Source organism: Hakea prostrata, unplaced genomic scaffold (assembly GCF_041222555.1).
Source record: "Hakea prostrata isolate BN-2017 unplaced genomic scaffold, UWA_Hpros_2 contig_19, whole genome shotgun sequence".
In the NCBI taxonomy this organism is placed as follows: Eukaryota; Viridiplantae; Streptophyta; class Magnoliopsida; order Proteales; family Proteaceae; genus Hakea; species Hakea prostrata.
The window spans coordinates 166,983-187,580 of NW_028291138.1; the positions used below are offsets into that span (position 1 = coordinate 166,983).

Below are 20,598 nucleotides of genomic sequence, written 5' to 3' on the forward strand. Positions count from 1 at the left end.
GAAAGATATACCACAAAAAAAAGAGTACATGCACTTAGATATTATTATAATATAGGAGTGGTGGCTATTACATATGAGTCCAGATCGTTTCCCCTGATGGAGGGTACTCTGTGCTTCCCTGATGGCTGTTGACTACAAATTACAGAGGGCACACAGGGTTAGGGTGATGAGATTTTTTTTTAAAATGTTTTATTATTTTGTACATATGGCCCCATATAATTTGTAGTTGTAACGCCATCAGGGGTCAGGAGAGATGATCCACACTCATTACATATACCACCAGAAAGACTTGAACCTTTTACCCTTTCACTAAGATGTGTTGGTCATTACTAACTGAGCCAACCCTTTGATGATGCATTAATTGATTTTACCAGTTGATACAACAATACTACAAGCTTTATCCCAATTAAATGGGTTTACTACATGGATTCTAAGCTTCTAATTCAACTCTATCTTACGCCATACTAGATACAAGGAAGGCCAAGCTATGCATATCCTTTCTTCTAATTCATTCAATTTGAATTAAATTGTTTTTCTGTATAGGGGCACTATAGGCCTACGCGTACCAGCTCAAATGGTTTTCTCGTAATTTATCATTTATGTGAACTACTCCCATAAACAAGAAAGAAAAAACAGTAAACCCATTAAAAAGCTTCGTATGAAAAGTATCCATAAGTCATTCTTGCGTAGTATGTTAGGTGAAACTTAAATAACAATTCTTCTTAAGAATAGAGGATAAAGAGACTAATGGAAAGTGATGGAACTGTAGACGAAGCTTCTAAAATTAAAAGAATCTACAACTCATTATACTTCTTTAACTAAAAAAAGCATTTAAATTTGAATTACGTACCTTTGCTTGGAAGGAACCTCTCTTTTTTAAGTTACAAAAGATAAAAGAGTTACAAACATTAATTAATTAGTCAGTTCGATTTCAGCCTCCAAACCGAATCCAATTAGATTACAATTGATTGATCCAAATCCGATCCATTTTAATTCCATTTTGTCCGGTTGATGAATATGGCTTGGAATTTGTTTTGATTCCGGTTTGGGCCTTAGAGGACCGATTCGGTTCGATTCGGTCTTAACCGGGCGGTCCAAAATTGACACATTGAAGTGTGATAATGAAGATACATATCACTTTTGGACTTGAAAAATCGAATAAAAAAAAGAATGTCACGCGTAACACGTTATTTATTTTTTCTTTTTGGAAGAACATAGCACGTTATTTGAATTGAATGGTTTATCTTTACCACCTCGGGACTGGAGTCATGCGCGATACCACAGCTGTGAATGGCTAGGATCTACTGTGTTTGTGGGGCCCACCCCTTGAGGCATTTCAAATATGATTCTATTTCCACCCCGATTCACACAGTTCACGTCTAGAGTGGATAATGTGATTCTTACCAAAAACAGAAAAAAAAAGAAAGAAAGAGGGTGATAATGTGATTTGTCTTCTATCGAATCAACAAGATCTTCAAACAACGGGCCCACTCCATGAGAGACGTTTCTTACTGATGCTTATTCGATGGTTCCAATTGAGTATGTGGGACACGTGTCATTATGTTGCTAGACATTCACAATACAATTTCCACCATAGTCGTACATAGGGTTAAGTGCGGCGCCTCGCTCCGTCTCAAACTCTCAAGACTCTCAACCACCCCCAACAGCCCAATTCCTCCTTACATTAAATGACAAAAGCAACCTTGATTTGTTTACATAATAACACTTGCAAAGTAGATTCCTTTATTCCCCAACCACTAAAATAAAATCACAAAACGACAAAGCAAAGCATCTTATTAGATACCTTTATAATCCTTGACATTTTCGTAATTATGGACTAATTTCAGGGGTCAATAGTAAATTTTGCTTTGAGGACCCCATTGACGTTTCCTTCCCCACCACCTCTTCAGCTATTCTCCATTGTGAGTTTTCTGGCTTTCTTTATGTATTATTTTTAGAATTATTTATTCTCGACCTTGTTTTCTTCTTCGTTTCTTCTGCTGGAATTCGCTCTAATGGCGACACAGCAGAAATCTTGTTTGCTTCTTTCTTTCGATTGTTAACCTCTCTCTTCAGCGGAAGCAAATTTATATCTTCACCTGCATTGCTGATCAGAAGCTTTATTTTGATTCTCTTTTCTTCGATCGATACTGTTCTGAAGTATCTGTTCATGTTGGTTAGCGTATATGGTGAGTTCATTCTTTTTATCAGTATTCTTTTCTAATTCTGAAGACACGACTGGATAGTTTTGATTAGTTTCCCCATGATTTGGGGATTCTTCATAGAATCGGAATGCAGGCAGAGTTTTGTCCCAACACTCTTTTTGCTTTCGGTCTTACATTTTCTTGGTTGAATTATCTCATGTCTTGTGTTCTATTGATCTTTTGTTGACTTTTTCCTGTTGATTTGAATACTTCATTCGATACAGTTCCGGCGAAAAATAATTCAATTTGTTCGAAAGATTAATTCATTAAGAAATATTTTACATTCTTCCAAAATTTTGAGATTTAGAGGATTGTTTATTTTTTTTCTTTTTGGAAAACCAGTCAGTTGTTTTCTGATGGTGTATGAGTGTATCATAAAATAATAATTCCTTTTAATCTTGAATTCCTGGTTAATTACTCGTAGGTTTGAAAGATTAATGCTTTAAGAAAGCATTTTACATCGTTCAAAATTTTTGGGATTTATTTGGAGAATCTTCCCTTTGGAAACTGAGTCAAGTTGTTTTCTGATGGTGTAATGTAAAGTAAATTTGTTTGAATCTTTAATTCCTGGTCTTAGTAGTGAGGTGTGGTTTATTCTTGTTTCAATGAACGTGCCATGTAAATGGAAATTCATTTTTATGGAGATTCGAGATCGGTTTATTTGTGTTTTGAGGGGGCATTCAATACGGTCATAAATTAATGTATGTTACGGAAACCCTTTAGGATCCTTCTGTGTTTTTAGCGGTAGTTCTTTGTTGATGGTGTAATCTCCCTAGAACCGTTCATTATCTTTTTCTCATCCTACTTTTATTGTTTCAATCTGAAAGATTTTGTAACTTCTATAGAAATATGTTAGCTTGTTGAGTTTTCTTGATATATTCTCATTTTTCACAGCTCAGTCGACCAAGTTCTTGAGAGCTCTGCTGATCACTCCACAAAGTAGATGGATCAGATGTACATCAACTACTTGAATTTTCTGCGGATAAAATTGAACGTTTCCCCTACTGGAGCTTTTCTAGTTGTGTTGTGGATACCAGTGGTTTCTTGTAGATGATATCAATTGATTGCAGCGTAAAAAGGCTGCACTGAAGCATGTCGATCATCTTTTGGGTGATATTTAATCACTCACACCATGAACCGTTTGCTTTTCAGAACATCTTAAATTTCATGTTGCAGTTTATCTGTAATCTCTTCCTAAAATCAAGTGAAAGCCACTGCATTGGCACTGTGGAGCCTTGTGTCTGGAGACTAGAAGTTCACTGAGGCGTAGCAATTTCTTACTGGATACATATCTAATAATGGAAAGGTACACAAAAAAGGGGAAATGTGAATTGGTAGTCTCCTGGAAATTCTTTTAATTGGATTTTCTGCAGTTTGTCTTTGATGGATTTACAAATGTCTTGCTAACAATTGGTTTCAGATATAAACTTATGAAAGAGCTTGGAGATGGGACCTGTGGAAGCGTATATAAGGCCCTCAATCTAGAGACAAATGAAATTGTGAGTACTGGGAACCACAAAGAAGAAAAAATGATGGTTCAAATGCACCTTTGGAATTTAAAGTAGAACCATCTGTGTTATGTTTCTTTAGCACAATAATCTAATTTTTTGTGGTTATTCTTGAACCCCAAGCAAAAGCCCTAACTCGTATTGTCTGATTATGATTGTCTTATCTGCACTCTTTCCCTACTATATTCTTTGAGTTCAGAATATCAAATTGTAACTTTTAGTTCTGGGAGTCCACTTTTAACTGGTGCATGTACTTTGTTCAAAGGTTGCTGTCAAGAAAATGAAGAGAAAATTCTACTTCTGGGAGGAGTGCATGAATCTACGAGAAGTTAAGGTATGATGATAAGTTCCTCTTTGATATTATTAATGTACTAGGCACTCCATGTTTCACGTGATCGTGATAAAGTATCTCTCTGGTTTTTGCAGTCCTTATGCAAATTGAATCACCCAAATATTGTCAAGCTGAAGGAGATTGTTAGGGAAAACCATGAGCTTTTCTTCATCTTTGAATACATGGTGAGGGCTTAGAAATGCATATTTCCCCCATTTTCTGCGGAATCGATTCATATTGTTGATTCTATGGTCTGTTCATGTGTTCTCTTTCTTTTGATCAATCTCTGGGTTGACAGAAAGTTGGAATGATGAGATTCTAACTCAACTGGTTTATATGAAATACAACAGAAAAATAATGTATTTGTAATCAGATTGTTTCCATGATGATTGGCTAATATTTATCTACAGCGACAAGTTACTTGTAAAAAATTAACTTTATGCACCTAGTGGCGTTTGTATATGCTTAGTGAGCATATGACATGGTGGCATGACTAAACCTTCTATTTGCAAATGTACGTGGCTACTTTCAAATGCAAAATGTACATTGGACTGCTACAAGATACAAATGAAACACTCAAAGACATTGACAACATAAATATTGGCATGCAGCCATAACCCATAAAGAGCATTATTGGTCACAAGGTTGTACATGCTCAATCAGTCATCCTTGTGGACCAGATCAAGCTGCGTAAACCTATCAGGTGATCAGTTGAACAAACTTCTTCCCATTTGAAAGGCCATTGAAACCATGGGTTTTGGAAACCATCCAGCGATGCTGCTGCCAGGATGTTTTGGCAAGAAATATGTTAGAAGATCCCATACATTCAGGGCTTTGATCACTTTTCCAATTTGTGAATCAACCCTTAGGGATGGCTAACCAAAAAAATTAGCTGGGCCAGGTCAATAGGGCCAATAGTTGTTGGATTTCCCAAACCCATATCAAGGGGCTATTTCAATCCTTATAATTTAAGTTAATACAACAACAACAGGAAGAAGCTTGTCCCAACTAAATGGGGTCAGCTACATGGTTTCTTGCCTTCCACTCAGCTCTATTTGAGGTCATGTTAGATTCAAGGCCTAAGCTATGCATATTCTTTCTCTTACTTTTCTTGAGGTTATCATCTTAGGTCTACTCTTAGCTTTTCTAATTCCTTCAATTTGGATTATATCACTTCTCCATACATGGGATCTACAGTCCTTCATTGAACATGGCAGTGCCATCTCAAACAATTTTCTCGTAGCTTATCACTTATGGGAGCTACTCCCAGACCAACTTGAAATGATCATTCCTTATCTTATCCTTCCTAGTTTTGCCACTCATCCATCTTATAATTAAGTTAATCAAGTCTTTAAATGAAGGGTTGTTGTTTCTTTTGAGTGTCTCAAATTAAGAGATAGCTGGGCAGAAATGAAGGAACCTATTTAAAGGACCACATTCACCTCTAAGAGAATCCACCTGTATGATGCTGTAGGTGGGGGTTACAAGATAGAACCTTCAACTGGACTTCTAGACGAGAAGTTGAAGACTTCAAGAGTTTCTAAGTATGTTAATTCTTGGTTTCCATTTTAATGTAAAATTTTCAAAATTAGTAACTTTATAAGTTTTGGAGCAAGCTTATGTGTTTTATAAATATGTAATAGGCTGTACACTGCCTCCTGACAATTTTGAAGGTAACCGAATGAAGCTTTTGCTTTGAGTCTTTTATTCTGTAGTCCATGTTTGAGTGATAACAGGGGAGGGGCTAGGGGCCTTGTTGTGAAAGCGAAGCACCTAGGGTTCGGGAACCTTGTTTGGAGAGGTGAATTACCTTAATAGCTCCTACTTTCTATTTCATATATCTTTTATTCTTCTCTGGTTGAGTCCTTTGGAGTTGAGTTTGCACTACTGCAGTTGATTGAAAGAAGACCTTGAAACTCTGATCATCCTTAATCAAGCTGCTGTGCTAAACTGCTGCTTGAACTTCCATTCAAACAGCTGTATTGACTGAGGTTTTGTTGATTGCTGCAATTCTATGGACCTTTTTCTCCCTCATGCATTCCACAAACCCTTCCAGGTTTATGGACTTTCCATTCCATCTCATCTTCTTTTCATTTGGTTCATTACTTCCCTGCCTATCACTTATTTCTCCATTGTATGCGCACACATTTTTAACTTCTGTCCATCTTCATAACTTGAAGTCCAACCACCAGAATCCTACAAATATTGCATCATCTTTTATCCATTCATCCAGATCCAGATTTCATTGGCTAGTTTGGTCTGCAGCCACCCAATTACTAATTTAGTTTTTCAGGTCATGTGACACAATCAAGCTGTTGGAATCTTATGACACTTGCAGCAGTGTTTCATCTTCTTACAGGCTTCACTTGATCCTAGCTTGTTCTGGTTTTACAGCCCTGACAGGTTCTTCCTCATTCCTTACGATATGCTTCTCAAATGTCAAAATCTGGTCCTTCGTGATGTAGTCCACTTCACCAACCAAGAAGGAGGCCATGTCAGACATTCTTTGTCTCCCACAACTTCTGAACCACACAATGATTCTGGAATGGTTTTGGAACTTGTTCCTGCTGTTATACCTGTACCCCGTGATCTGCATCAAATACTTTACAAAATAGCGCCCTATGTCTGGTAAAGACAAACTGAAATCAATTCAGAACCATCCCTTTCTTTCCTTTATGGGCCCCATGTCACCAAAACGTGAGGAATAGGCTTGCATCATTAGAGGAGCTATTCCTTTGGCATTTACCAGTTCCCTTTCTATTAGTTTTCTTCAACCTAGTATAGACATTGTCAAAGTATATTCTATGCAAATTTAACTAATAGTTGCATTCTTGGAATGTCTCTTTGGATTACTACATCAACTCACTTGTTTTTTTAAATGGTTAGAATGTTTTACAGAACATCTGGAAGGATTAATATGCTTTACATGGTTTATCATTATAGAATCTGATACAAACTAGGTAAAAGAGCTTCTCACTTCTGGAAAAAGATCTCTAGCTTCTCTAATATCTATGCCCTTTGATGCCCGGGCAGGTTATGCTGCTCAGATACCAAAGTCAAACCCCGGCCCTCCATTTCAAATGGCTTCTAGTCCCCAGCCGCCCCTCTTGATGGTCTCACGCCATCCTCCCTTCCATCCACCCCTTTACTTCGATAGGACATTCCCCTCCCACCTTAAATGGTCTTGTTTCCCTTTGTTCCTTTGTATCCTCTCCCCCACAACCCAACCCCTGCCCGTCCCCCCAACTTTTTTTTCTTCCCTTTGTTTAATGAATTTATTTCTTCATCCAAAAAAATTAAAAAAAAGATAGATACTTTTAAATTGTCTTGTAACGTTATGGTATAGTTCTTTGGTGTTATGTGTCTTCGAGTTCAATTTTTGGATTAATGATGGGAAACAATGCTAAATTCCAAATGTAAAAATATTAGGATTTGCAGGGATGTGGTTGGATATAATAATTGTGAGGTTTTTAGAACACTAACTCAAATGTATTCTCATTTTAGTTATAACTGATCCGTTATTTTTATTGCTTCTCATATATTCAGGAATATAACCTATATCAGATAATGAAAGACAGGCAAAGACCCTTTGCAGAGGCTGAGATACGAAGCCTTATGTCTCAAGTGTTGCAGGGACTCGCATATATGCATAAAAATGGATATTTTCATCGAGACCTAAAACCTGGTATTGAAACCCTTTCATTAGTATAATTATAACATTCTTTGTTCTATGCTGAAAGCTGATTCCCTTGTACACTGAAATTGTATTTGACTAAACATTTCTTCTATCATCAAGAGAATCTGCTTGTGACAAATGATGTGATAAAGATAGCTGATTTTGGACTAGCAAGAGAAGTCACATCAAGGCCTCCGTATACTGATTATGTTTCTACACGGTGGTGAGTTCCATTCAATGCACATCTTAGTTTCCTCAATGTTCTATACTGTTCATTCAGATGAATGCGCATGTTTAAGGGTGGCTTATTGCGTCTTACAAATATAATTACTTATGTTAGGTACCGGGCACCAGAAGTTTTGCTGCAATCAACATCATACACGCCTGCAATAGGTAAGTATTATCTTTTATAGTGTTTGAATGCTTAAGATGCTTAATTTCCTTGTATTTTAGAAACTGTGATGTGATGTTGACAAGCCACTGGCATATGAAGAACCAGGCCCTTTGTTCAACAGGTTCTTTAGGTCAGAACAAGCCCATGGCCTGCTTGTTAGGTGGTCAGTGGTCATTGAACACGAGAATCATGGGGTGGCACAGAATTCCACCTTTCTTCTTCTCAATCTCTGTCATCCATAAAACCTAAAATACTTCTTGTGCGGTTGGGATAGTCCTAGCTGAGGGGCACTAGCCTGGGGATTTTGTTCAGACTTAGGCTCCATTTGGTGTGGGTCCCTTGCAAAATATTTTCTAGTTTTGGTTCATATTCTGAATATTGAGTGTATTGGTTACAAGAAGCATCTAAGGAAAAGAAACAAATGGAACTCCTAACTAGAATATAAACCCAAACTGACTCAAACTCTGTCCCCTGTTTTCCATATAACCTCATGATGTAACCTAAATTCTAGGCTTTTGAGGTGTGAAATTAAATCCCCAAAGTTAGGGTTACTCCAGGATCCTCTCCTTGTGAACCAGCAATCACACAACTAATATGGGAAGGGTTAGGGAAAATTATGTATTCAACCGGCCTTGATGGGATAGTTATGGGATGGTAGGGGAAATAATAATATTAATATGCGATGGATTTAGTGTAAATTAGGGTTTAACAGTCATGGAGATGGGATAAATTTTGGGTTGATTAGGGTATTGGGGAAAGATTTGGGGAAGGTTTGGTTAATAAAATCTGAATAGGTTGGGTAATTAAGAAAGGAAGGGATTTGGAAAATCAGGGTTTTAAGAAAATCAAGTATGCAATGGTTTTTGGGAGAACTATGACTTTGGGTTAACCAGACTCACCTTGGGATGGAAAGGGAAGCCTGTGGTTGGGTCTAGGGAGAGTTTAGGGATGAATGGTTGAAGGTATGGGGTTGTTTCGAGGTTCATGGCTGATCTTGAATGGGCTCTTGAATTCTTGGATGGATCTTAGGCATTTTTGTTTCTTTCTTGATCTTTCCCTCTCCTTTGTTTCTTTTCTTTTCTTTTCTTTTCTTTTCTTTACTACTGCTGCAAGATCAAGAAGGGAAATAAGGGTGAGGGAGGGTGGGGTCTGCTGCCGCAAAGGTTAGGGAATGGTGGGGGAGGTAGGGCTTACTGCTGCAAGGTTCAGGTGAAGGAAGGGCCGAGGAGAATAGGATTGGGAAGGGGGCTGGGATGGTACTTGTTGGGAATGGCTGGTTGCTGAGTTTGAGTTGTAGAGGGCTATCACCAAGAGGAAGAACAGTGCCGAATTGCAGAAAACTCACAAACTTCTCAACCCAGGTCGTGGACTACGCTTCCCAAGATTCCAAGTCTTCAATTTTATTAATCTTCAACTGCCTTCTTAACAAGGAGGTGGGGGCTTTAAATAGCGTTACACTTGGAGGGAAAAGACTTGGATTCAAACAAGAAAATTATATTGGTCTCAACTAGGGAATCCTTTATAGACCAGGATCCCCTTTACTACTCAATGAATAAACAACCACTAAAAAGAAATCTTCAAGAAAACAACTTGCAAAATTAATAACTAATTATCTAGAAGGATCTTACTTTAAAATTGATTACAACTGGGACAGCTACTCTAACCACTAAACCAATTGCCAAAAAAAAAAAAGTAGATACGGACCCACAAAAATATAAAGAAAGCTATTGGACTCTTTTAGTGTGCAAGGGAGGTGACAAAGAGACCAAATTACCCTCCTGAGGGTTCAGCCAGCCCACTTGGTGGGACTGGTTCTTGGACTCAATTTGCTGGTTCCAGAAGAAGGGGGGGGGGGGTAGTCCTGCTTACATCACCTCATCAAAGAAAAATATGATAGTATAGAAGAAATAAAAGAAAAACCACTATCATCCTCCACTAAACCAGAAACACAGGCCAGCTTGGTCTCGTGCAGATTTGGTTTTAGTTTCCGTAGTCAGTTAGATTCGTCCATCACTGCATAAAAATTAAACACATTGGTCCATTCTTCGTCCAATCCGATGGCATGGTTTACTGCTGGCCTTCTTGCATGAGTTCTCCATCCTTGAAGTTCACTCAATCAGATTTCTGGCCATAACAAGCTTCTTTTGCCCCTTTCAATTGCATCTCTTTCCTATCACTTTGGTTCTGGATTGGTTTTTCTGGACCCCAATGCCTAGGAGACTGGGGACTCTGTCATTATTATTTCCAAAAAATAGATTATTTATTGTTAAACAGGGTAGTAGATGACATATTTTCTTGGTTAATAAATTTGCCAATGTTGCTCAAGGAAAGAGTACAATCCTGTAAAAGTTTAAAAGCTTGTGGGTTAAAATCCTCAGATATTTGGAGAAGCAGTTTCATGAATTCATTCTGAATTTTTTTTTCCTTTTTATCTTTTGTAAGATTGTTTTGCTTTTACTAACAGACTGTAAGTTCTTGCAGACATGTGGGCAATTGGTGCAATATTAGCTGAGCTTTTCACACAGTGTCCTATTTTTCCTGGTGAAAGGTGGCATTCGTAGTCCATTCTTAGTTCCTTATAAGAAATGATGATAATTGTAAATCATTCATTCTCAATTGCTGATGATTTCAACACTAATCTGCATTAGTGCACTTATCACATGGTAGAAACTTCATACCATGTAGACTTGGATTAGATGGACTGCTCAGTAGGTTAGACACTGTAGGGATTCAATACTCACGTTTGGCAAGTTTTTGTGTCACTTTGGCTTTCTTATTCTCTACTTTATCCCTCCCCCTACGTCTACCATTGCATCCTTTTTTTATTTTTTTTGGGGGGGTGGGGGGTGGAAATAAAGATTAGTGTATTCATATCAATGGGAAGAAAATAATTTCTGGCCAGTTTGGTGCCGAGGCATCCAGGCTCTTTCTTGCATCCAAGGATACAACTATCGACACTTCATGAATTATTTAGATTGGTTTTTGTTTATCTCTTGTTGTTTTATGAGAATTGTATTTCATACTCTATGTTTGGTTTTCTAGATGTTTGTTTCTCATAGTTGCATAGTTGTATAATATTGTATTGATATTGCAGTGTAATCATATAAAATTATCATTTCTATATTACTTATGATTGTAAATTGTACACCTCCGCAACACTTGACTGAGGGCCTTGTTTTCTAGGTGCCCCTTTAATGCGTTGGATACTTTGTCACCTTTACTACTACTTGATTATTTGGTGCATTCGTCAATTCTCTTTAATAGATAATAGCATCTTCAACATCTTAAGCACTTAACTACCTTAATGAAACTATTCTTGATTATTTGGTGCATTTGTTAATTCTCTTCAATAGATAATAGCATCCTCAACATCTTAAGCACTAAACTACCTTAATGAAAATATAAAAGAATGATTTGCAGGTTGTAATTGTATGATGGTGTTCCTTTATAGTGATTTCCATTTTTTAAGCAGGATAAGACTAAGATGAAGGTATTTATTATTTACCATAGTATGACGTTTTGTATCATTTTTCTTCTTTGACCAGTGAAACAGATCAACTTTACAAAATATGTTGTGTTCTCGGTACCCCAGATTGGAACACTTTTCCTGAAGGGGTGAATGTTTCACGCTTCATCAATTTTACTTTTTCCAAGGTGAGGTTTCTTTCAGATAGATTATTGAGCTTTTTGTGATCTCTTCTATCTTGTAACAACTCTTTATCTGTAGATTGAGCCTGCCAATCTTTCAGATATCATTTGTAGTGCTAGCTTGGAAGCGATTGATTTGATCACGGTGAGTGTTTTCAGTGCAGCTCTCTGTTTCACTTAATTTTATAGTTGCATTCGAGGAGTCTTTGCCAAATGGTGACACATCCAAGGCAACCAAGGTGCCTGGAGGCCTAGGCAAAGACTTGACAACTATGCTTAGTTCCATGATCCTGGGTAATTCCCTTCCAATTTTTCACATTTGGTGTTGCCTATTTGACATTTTTGTTTTAGCAACTGTGCTCGTGGGACCCACAAAGGAGACCAACTGCGGAGCAAGCTCTTCAGCATCCATTTTTCCATGTAACCTTCCTTTCCAAGTTTTTTTGAGCATATTTTATGCCAGTCACTCTAATTTGTTTGTAGTGTTCCTTATGTGAGTGCTCATCCTGCTTTGTATCATTGAAATAGGTGGGTATGTGGGTTCCTTACCCACTCCGGGACCCTTTTCAACCAAATCCAAGCCGCAGGGGTGAGTTTTTTTTGAGGGTTTTGGGAATCCCTACATTTATATCATTCAAAATGCTCCAAACATTCTTTGCTTAATGGAGCTAAATTTTCTCTTCCCTATGTTTCTTGAACTTAGTAGGATCTGAACCGAAGCTTGAGTTGAATCTTTGGGACTTCAACACTGAACCAGATGATTGCTTCCTTGGCTTGACCCTTGCAGTGAAGCCCAGTGTCTCGAACTTTGGTAATGGAAATATTTACCAGTATCTGGCTTTAGACAGTGTAATGTAATGATTTTTATATCAAGCAGCTTTTTATCATCTGAGTGCTTTGCATGGAACATCAGTCCTTGAGCAAAATTCTGTTGTTGAAAGCACATAGAGTTGATCAAGACCCAACACTACAGAACAGTGACCAAATAATGACAGAATAACAAGTAGAATAGAAGGGAATGGAGGGGAAGTAATTGGGAGAAAAGAATCCCAAACTAAGGATCTAATGGTAGTTCCGACTACAACCCAAAACAAAATAATGATACAAAAGCAGAAAATATGGGAAGAAATTAGGGTAGAAAAATTGCTAGACTTAAAGATATAATAAAGCCAATGAAAGACGAAAAAAAGAAGAAAAAAAGCCATGGTAGAAAGGAAAGTTGGTTGCTGGATTATTAACAGAACCATTGGAAAGAAGAAATGGAAGATTGAGAAGATGGGAAATAGGAAAAAGAGGAAGATGGCAGGAGGGGGGGGGGTTGGAAAATATGGTCTGGTTTCACCACCCGCCCTATGTATGTGTCTCCACATTGGTTGCTTGATTTAACCAGTGTCAGTAGGCCTAGTAAGGCCCAAAACAACCCCCTGGGCTTGCGGTGAGCAGGCCTGACCGAATGCCCTAGGGGGGTAGTTGGGTAATTTTTCATACTCCCTTGGGTGGCCTAGGTCTGGTCAGACTCCCTGCCTCCTAAGGAGTAGAACTATTTTTAATTTTCTTGATTACTTCTGTTTTAGTCAATTTATTTAGGAGTCTGAGTTGGAGTCTACTTATAAGTTACAAGATTCCCTCTAGATAATTAGTATTTTATTTTGTTATTTTCCGTGGTCCTAGTTAGTTTGCAAGTGGTTAAAATTTTACAAGTATTTTGAATAATCCTTTTTTTGTAGTTGAGTCCAATTAGGTTTTCAAGTTTTAGTCCAAGTCCAAGTTCTTTCATGTAAAGCTATATAGCTTCCATATACCCTTGTAAAATTTAGTTGAAGTTGAATGAAATTAAAGCTTGGAGTTGTGGAAGCATCTCACGGCTTGGGCTGAAGTTTTCAGGTTAGTATTCTGACTTTCCAGCAAGATCATCAACTCAAGAGCAAGCAGCCAGTGATCCCCTAAACTTGTAAGTGCACCCTGCCCCTTCCCCCTCCTATCGCAAGCCCCAAAGCCTGCTTCCCCTACCTGCGGCAGCCTTAGAGCCCTTCCCCCTCCCCTCCTAGCCCTTGTGGCAGCATCCCCCACCCTCACCCTTCTCTCTACACCTTTCAGCAACCTTCCCCTTCCCTTCTCTCTCTCTCTCTCTCTCTCTCTCTCTCTCTCCCCCTCTCTCCCTCCCTCTCTCTGTCTCTCCTTTTTTCCCTATATTTTTGAGTCTTGTATCTGAAAAACGGAAAAGACAAAAAAAGAAAGGAGAAAAGAGAAGAAAGAGAAACAAGAAGAAAGAATCAAGATTCTTGAAGAATTCCAAGGTCCCTTCAAGAATTCATCAAAGATTGAAACAAGAATCCTTCCCCCTTAGCTGTAAGACTCTAGAACCCATCTTTGTTAACCTTAACCATCCCAAGACTCAATCATTGACTTCCCTTACCCTAGTTCATCCCATAGGATCTTTTGGTAACCCAAACCCTAGTAATCTCAAAACCACCAGCCCATCTTAGTTGTTAAAACCCTAAACCTCCCAAAACTAAGATACACCATATATAGCCCATTTTGTTCACCAAAAACAACCCAATTATTGAGGCATCCCATAACCCAGAGTTTACCTTTTCTTTACCCAAAACAAACACATAAATAAAACTGTTAGGTACCTGAATGAGGCTACTTAACAAGGTGGAATAACTCAAGAAGAAAAAAGGGACTTTGAATAAAAGTTGAATAAGAAACAATATATTCTACCAGCAGTAGGTGATTCCTACGGCTACCCAAGAGCAATAGCTCTCACATAAACTTTCTCAATGCTCAAAACATGTCTCTTCTATTCTTCCTTCCCCATATTTATAGCAATTACGTTCCTACAATATTAATTAACAGAATCATCCCAATTCGAATAGGACTCTTCAAAAGTAACCTGAATTCGAATAGGACTCTTCAGAAGTAACCTGAATGTAATATGACTCTTCAATCTAATCCTAAAAAGTAACCTGAATACAATAGGACTCTTCAAATCTGCCAATCATTTCCTTCCCTAGAATTTAGGGATTTGCTTTCCCTGTTGAATGTAGACTCGTGATACTAGGGACCTATCAATACTCCCCTCCAACAGTTTCACCTTGTCCTCAAGGTGAAAATCTGAAAATCTCTTCTGTTTGGGGTTTAATGGAGTGGGCTTGACCCAAGGGGTTTTTTGGGGGGGGGTCTTTGAGCGCCGGGGCGTTGGCTTTTCGCGGTTTGTTTGGGCCTTAAGTTTGAGAGGAAACATAACTGATTGAGGCCCAAATAACACAATCTTTGGCTCATAGGGATTGGACCAAACCCACAAACCGGTTTGAGGTGAACCGAACCAACCCCAAAAACCCTAATACTCCATCGTCTTCTTCCTTTCGCGGGTAGGGCGTGCAACTTGCCGTCGATTGTACCTGGCGTCTTTCTATGCTTCTTCACTTCACTGCATCTCGATTTTATAGCAGAATATTGCTCCTCCACTCTGGTCCGGTAGCTATCTTCACTCAATCCTATCTTCATCTTTTTGCTCCACGTTTGGTGATGCGTGACTTCCGTAGCCGGGGTACTTCATCCTTCATTCGATACTTCTCAACCTGGTTGTTGTCTATCTCCAAATTTGATGTCGGTTGTCTCCCGTCGCTAAACTCATACCTCAGGGCTTTTTTGAATCCCGTCCAAGAAAATGCCGTCCAATTCTTGTGATAGATCCAGTCAAGTGCCTCTCCTTCTAGATGTTGGATCGCCACCGCCAACCACTGCTCTTCCTCGATCTGGTTCTCCCAGCAGAAGAGAAGAACCTCTAAAATCCATCTCTGAACTCCTCCTTTACCAGAAAACAAAGGTAGTGCCATCACCTCCCTGGATTGTTACAGCTCTGATACCATTTGTTAGGTACCTGAATGAGGCTACTTAACAAGGTGGAATAACTCAAGAAGAAAAAAGGGACTTTGAATAAAAGTTGAATAAGAAACAATACATTCTACCAGCAGTAGGTGATTCCTACGGCTACCCAAGAGCAATAGCTCTCACATAAACTTTCTCAATGCTCAAAACATGTCTCTTCTATTCTTCCTTCCCCCTATTTATAGCAATTACGTTCCTACAGTATTAATTAACAGAATCATCCCAATTCGAATAGGACTCTTCAAAAGTAACCTGAATTCGAATAGGACTCTTCAGAAGTAACCTGAATGTAATATGACTCTTCAATCTAATTCTAATAACCTTAACGCAGAAGGACTCTTCATGCTTCAAATTTGCCAGTCATTTCCTTCCCTAGAATTTAGGGATTTGCTTTCCCTGTTGAATGTAGACTCGTGATACTAGGGACCTATCAAAAACCATAACCTTTTATTAGCCCATTCGGTAGCTGTTTCTAATAATAGAGGGTCCTGGAACTGGAAGGTTAAGCCAGACCCTGGGTTACATCATTGCTGCTACTATACCATAAGTGCTATTTCATCAGTGAGGAAGACTCATTTTGTTTTCCAAAATCATGGGCCTCCCTTCTTCCATTATTCTGAATTGAAGTACAAATAAAACTATAAAAACCTTGAGTACCATGTAGCATGCGATCTAATAAAGTCTACTCAGTAGTTTACTCTCAAAAATAGAAATTTCTGATTACTTCAACTAATGAGGAAAAAAGTTACATTGACAATACAACTACAAAGGTGCATATTCCCATGGTACCATAAGGTATGTAGACCAGAATGTGACTCGAAACTATGGGACCATTAAAAGAGGCAAAATATGAGCCATAATATAGTGTAAGTGTGTCATGAAAGGATATGGTTTGAGCTTAAGTGAAGTACAATGATACATAGTCATCAAGGACGGCAATTTGTCTGTGGCATTTTTGAGGATGCGACTATGTGGCATTGGTGGGGGTCCAAAAGCCAACATTTAGCATTATTACCCAAGTAGCATAGAGGCCTAGGCCGCCTTGATAACTATGCTATGATGGAATATGGGCCTAAATGTTGCTTAATAACGCTATTCTATTTCTTCTCTCTACACTAGTGCATCCTTGGCAATGCAGCAGGGTGGTCCATTCTTATTTTATGATTTCTACCTACAAATTTTTCTATGTCATCATTGATGAAGAGATTTCTTTTCTTCAAAAAGATATTGAGAATGAAGTATTCATGGATTATATGGATAGGTCTGGTGCTTAGATTTAATATGGTTAGGTTCATCAATGTCTAACTTGTATCATCTTAGCTTGCCTGTTCAATATATATTTTCATGCTTAAGTACAAATTTCCCCTACTCTTTGTTTTCCTTTTCCATTTATATTGATTGTATGCTTAAGTACTAATGGAAACTTTAGAGTAACTTGTACGTATTCTTCATGTTGTTTGTGGTATTTTGCATTTTTTTCTGATGCTGTGTGCTGATTTTACTTTTTTGAGTACTATGCCAATGTTGATTTGATAGTCTTCTCTTGAATATATCTCATGCCGCTTGACTATTGGCTCACTTCATGCAGAAATGGTTCATCAGAGCTCTCAAAATGCTAGAAAGGTGAGTCTGCGGTTGTTGTAGCCGTACAGCTTGTGGGTTTGGTTCTGTAGATAGTATGCTCACCACCATTATCTTCTGTACTGTAGAATGTAGATAATCAAAAGGAAATACTAAAAGCTGTTCTGCTAAACTGAAAACTATAACTTCTTTAATGCAGGAATTTCTGTTTTGTTCTGGCAATCCAAATCATTCAGATGAGTCATGTAAGATTTTTACTCCTTAGCTCTTTACTCATTTAGGAAGTAGAAAAACAGCTGTTGCATAACTGGCGAAAGAGGGATACTTCTGTATCATTGGTTCTCTTGAACCAATCATGATATGTATGCAACCAGTGAAGATGATGTTGCATGATCTTTCGTGTCCCTCATCTTAATTTAAATTTAAAATCCTGAACTTACCATCCTGTTTTTTGGAAATAAGTTGATCTGGCAAGATTACATTTCCTAGTCCAGTAACCAGTTTTTCCATGTGGAAAGATGATGTTGCAATTTTGACTATGTAGATTTCTGGGAGATAGCTTCTTTCTGAAGTCGGGGTAGTGCTGTGGATATCATGAACCTCCTTAGACCCCAGTGTAATGGGAACCCATGCACGTACAGTATCATTTGTTTATAAGAAAGTTTGACTTGTTTTTCGTATGACCAACTCCATGTTGGCTGACTTACTATACAAGAAGTGGCCTTTGTGGTCTACTCATCTACAAAAGTAAGTTCTATCCAATCTGCCATATTGGTGGATGTGCTTCTGGCAGGAATTGTGGCAGCCTCTTATATAAAGGCAGTAAGACCAAGGAAGTCTCAAGTTCTAGCCTTCGTCCGTCTACATCCCCCCCCCCCCCACCCCACCACACCCCACCCCTCCGCTGGGACTATGGGCCCCTGACCAGATTGATGATGACCAAAAACAATTTTCTGCCATGTGGTATATTGGTGCCATACGAGAGAATATGTAAGAGATGGTTAATGTTAAACATTTAAACCCCAGTTCTCGGAATTTTACCCCATACTCCACACAATCCCAGCCTCTCCCTCCCTTTTGTCCTTTCTCAAAATAAATAAATATATAGTGCTAATTTGTCTCTTCTTGTTTGGTCTTTTAGTGTTGTGGCCCCTACTTTCTCTGAAACAGAGTGGAGATGACGTAACATTGATGTCTTCGTTACCATCACCGTACATGATTAGCAGGTGAATACAGTTCCATCTTTTTGTAGATACATAATTTTTGGGTTTGCTTTGTTATCATTCTTGGCTGTCATGAATATATTAACATTCTTGCAACTGTTAGAATGGTAAATGTCATTCAAATGACTTAAAAAAGTATTAATACTAGGGGTGATTCTGATGAATTCTTTTGATCACACTTTTATTCACCATTTTCTGAAACTGTGTGCAATGAAAAAATTTGTGTGGAAAGAACCTATTTTCTTGTAATTTTGCCTTGTCCTTTCCTAGGATACGTTGTAAATAGATATTAATTCCTACAGGATCTGCCTAATTTGTTCTAGCATAGCGTGTGGTGGTTTATAATACTGGTTCATAGTCCATCAAATTAAATTGTCTGTTTCAATGCTGACCCATCCACAAATGTGGTTGTGTCGAAGGCCTAATTCCTTCAAATTGTATGTGATGTTATTACCTCTGTTTACTGTGGTTGCAGTCAAGTTTCTTGTCCAACAATTGGGGTTCCACAGCCAACAGGATTCACAAAGGCATCTCTGCAGCCTAACATCCTAGACCAGTCACCAATGGTTGCTGCCTCCTCACCATTCCAGCAGCGCTACTACCTTTGATCGAATCCCTAGAAAGTAATTTTGGCTTTTGGTGAATCTGGTTGAAGATTGTTTCATAAGATTGTTGGAAATGGTTCAATAAAAATGGGGGAGGAAGTGGATATTCTTAACTGGTGCTCAATTCATGGGTTCTACCAGTGTTGCCGTCCTTTTTAGCTCGGTGCTACTGAATTAGCTTAAAATGCTAAACCTAACTCTCATGTAACAAAAAACATGCAAGCCCTCAATTTCCAGAACTATTTATGGCAGGAAAAGGAGGGAATAGAAATATCAGTTGCAGACTGGCCTTCATCAATCTTGGCAATGCAGAGTGGGATGCAATGCAGAGCCTGAGATTCAGATTCTGTAATGCAGTCTAGTTCCTGTTAATAGCAATGCCGAAGGTGGGAATGACTGGACTAAGTGATGAGAATGCAGTTCAACAGCAACGTACATGCTATTGGGGACTTTCATGTGATCTCTGCGTTTTTATTTTTCTTACTTAAATACACAATCTTTTAAGTAAAAAACTACTTTTTTTGTGGCATCCATTTGAAAGGTGGAATGGTAACAACCATGTTCTCCCTGATTAAGAAGTTAATTCAGGTCTTACATTTTATGCTGTAAAATATTTTTTTTTTCTTTGCTAAGATACATTTGATGTAAATTATTGACAAAGACAAACTTAGATAAATTCTTTTTGTCTCCCTTCTCTTGTCTATTGCACAAGCTAAAAAAACTAGTCATAAATACAGTCTTAATGACCTCTTAGTTACGATTGATTTCAATAATTCACTTAATTCTCATCCTTGTTTCTCTCAAGCTTTGGCTCCGAAAAGTCTAATTTCCTATACCGACGAGCTTCTTGCGATGGATTCAAGGCATTATTCTCGATTATCAAGAGGAAAGAGTCATTTGAGGATATTGACTCACAAGATTCATATTCATATCGTTGTGCATCATCAATCACTCTAAGGTATTATGTCGCACCCTTTGATAGGTGTTGCGTCTAGAACTTCTTCGAGAGCTGGATACTGAGATGACTGCCTTAAGAGCTCTCCAGCTAAGTTGGAATAATTGGGATGCCTGCACTCACAAAGAAAACAAGAATGGTCCGGCCAAGTTTGGGCCGAGGAACCGTCTCCGACGCTCAAGTCAGTTTAGGCAACAATAAAAGTTCTTGAGAGAATTCTCAAGAACGTAATGAATAATTACTCAGATGATTTCTCGTACCTTTCTCCATGTAGGAGGTGGGTTTATATAGAAGTTACCTGGAGGCGGCGCTTCCTTGAGTTTCGGATTGACAATTGAAGAGCGAGTGGAGTATCCTTGGAATAACGGCTCCTTCTTTGTCGCACCAGATAGAGCCGTTATCTGTTGACTCATCTCCCCAATTCTCTGAACGGCTTTACTGAGAAGTTATCTGTAACTAACTCTCTTGACTTGGCCGTCTTCAACGTCTCTCTTGGACTTAGTCAAAATGGGATTCTTGGACTTATTCCAAACATGTTCCTTAAAGGAGTGGATATGCTTCTGCCCGAGAGGGCTAATA

General features: G+C 38.4%; 1 protein-coding gene across 3 annotated transcripts; it reads left to right on the forward strand.

Moving 5' to 3' along the window:
• The first annotated feature begins 1,968 nt into the window (after positions 1–1,968).
• LOC148999261 (serine/threonine-protein kinase MHK-like) lies at positions 1,969–19,903 on the forward strand. Of its 3 annotated transcripts, none has more exons than XM_089141317.1 (18): positions 1,969–2,189; positions 3,099–3,510; positions 3,625–3,703; positions 3,978–4,046; positions 4,139–4,228; positions 7,590–7,728; positions 7,840–7,942; positions 8,060–8,112; positions 10,595–10,661; positions 11,659–11,767; positions 11,841–11,906; positions 12,113–12,181; positions 12,290–12,350; positions 12,465–12,572; positions 17,244–17,278; positions 17,436–17,481; positions 18,378–18,462; positions 18,935–19,903. In XM_089141317.1, the coding sequence occupies exons 2-18, from the start codon at positions 3,503–3,505 to the stop codon at positions 19,065–19,067; spliced, it is 1,320 nt and encodes a 439-aa protein (XP_088997443.1). In that variant the 5' UTR covers positions 1,969–2,189; positions 3,099–3,502; the 3' UTR covers positions 19,068–19,903. The 3 variants fall into 3 exon arrangements, with proteins under 3 accessions (XP_088997443.1, XP_088997444.1, XP_088997445.1); XM_089141318.1 differs by having other exon boundaries at positions 3,104–3,510; XM_089141319.1 differs by having other exon boundaries at positions 12,468–12,572; positions 18,935–19,902.
• Positions 19,904–20,598: the final 695 nt, after the last annotated feature.

Coding starts and splice junctions, on each gene's coding strand:
- LOC148999261 (XM_089141317.1), top strand. Junction 4,229..7,589: donor TCTTCATCTTTGAATACATG/GTGAGGGCTTAG, acceptor TCATATATTCAG/GAATATAACCTATATCAGAT. Junction 11,907..12,112: donor AAGCGATTGATTTGATCACG/GTGAGTGTTTTC, acceptor TTTTTGTTTTAG/CAACTGTGCTCGTGGGACCC.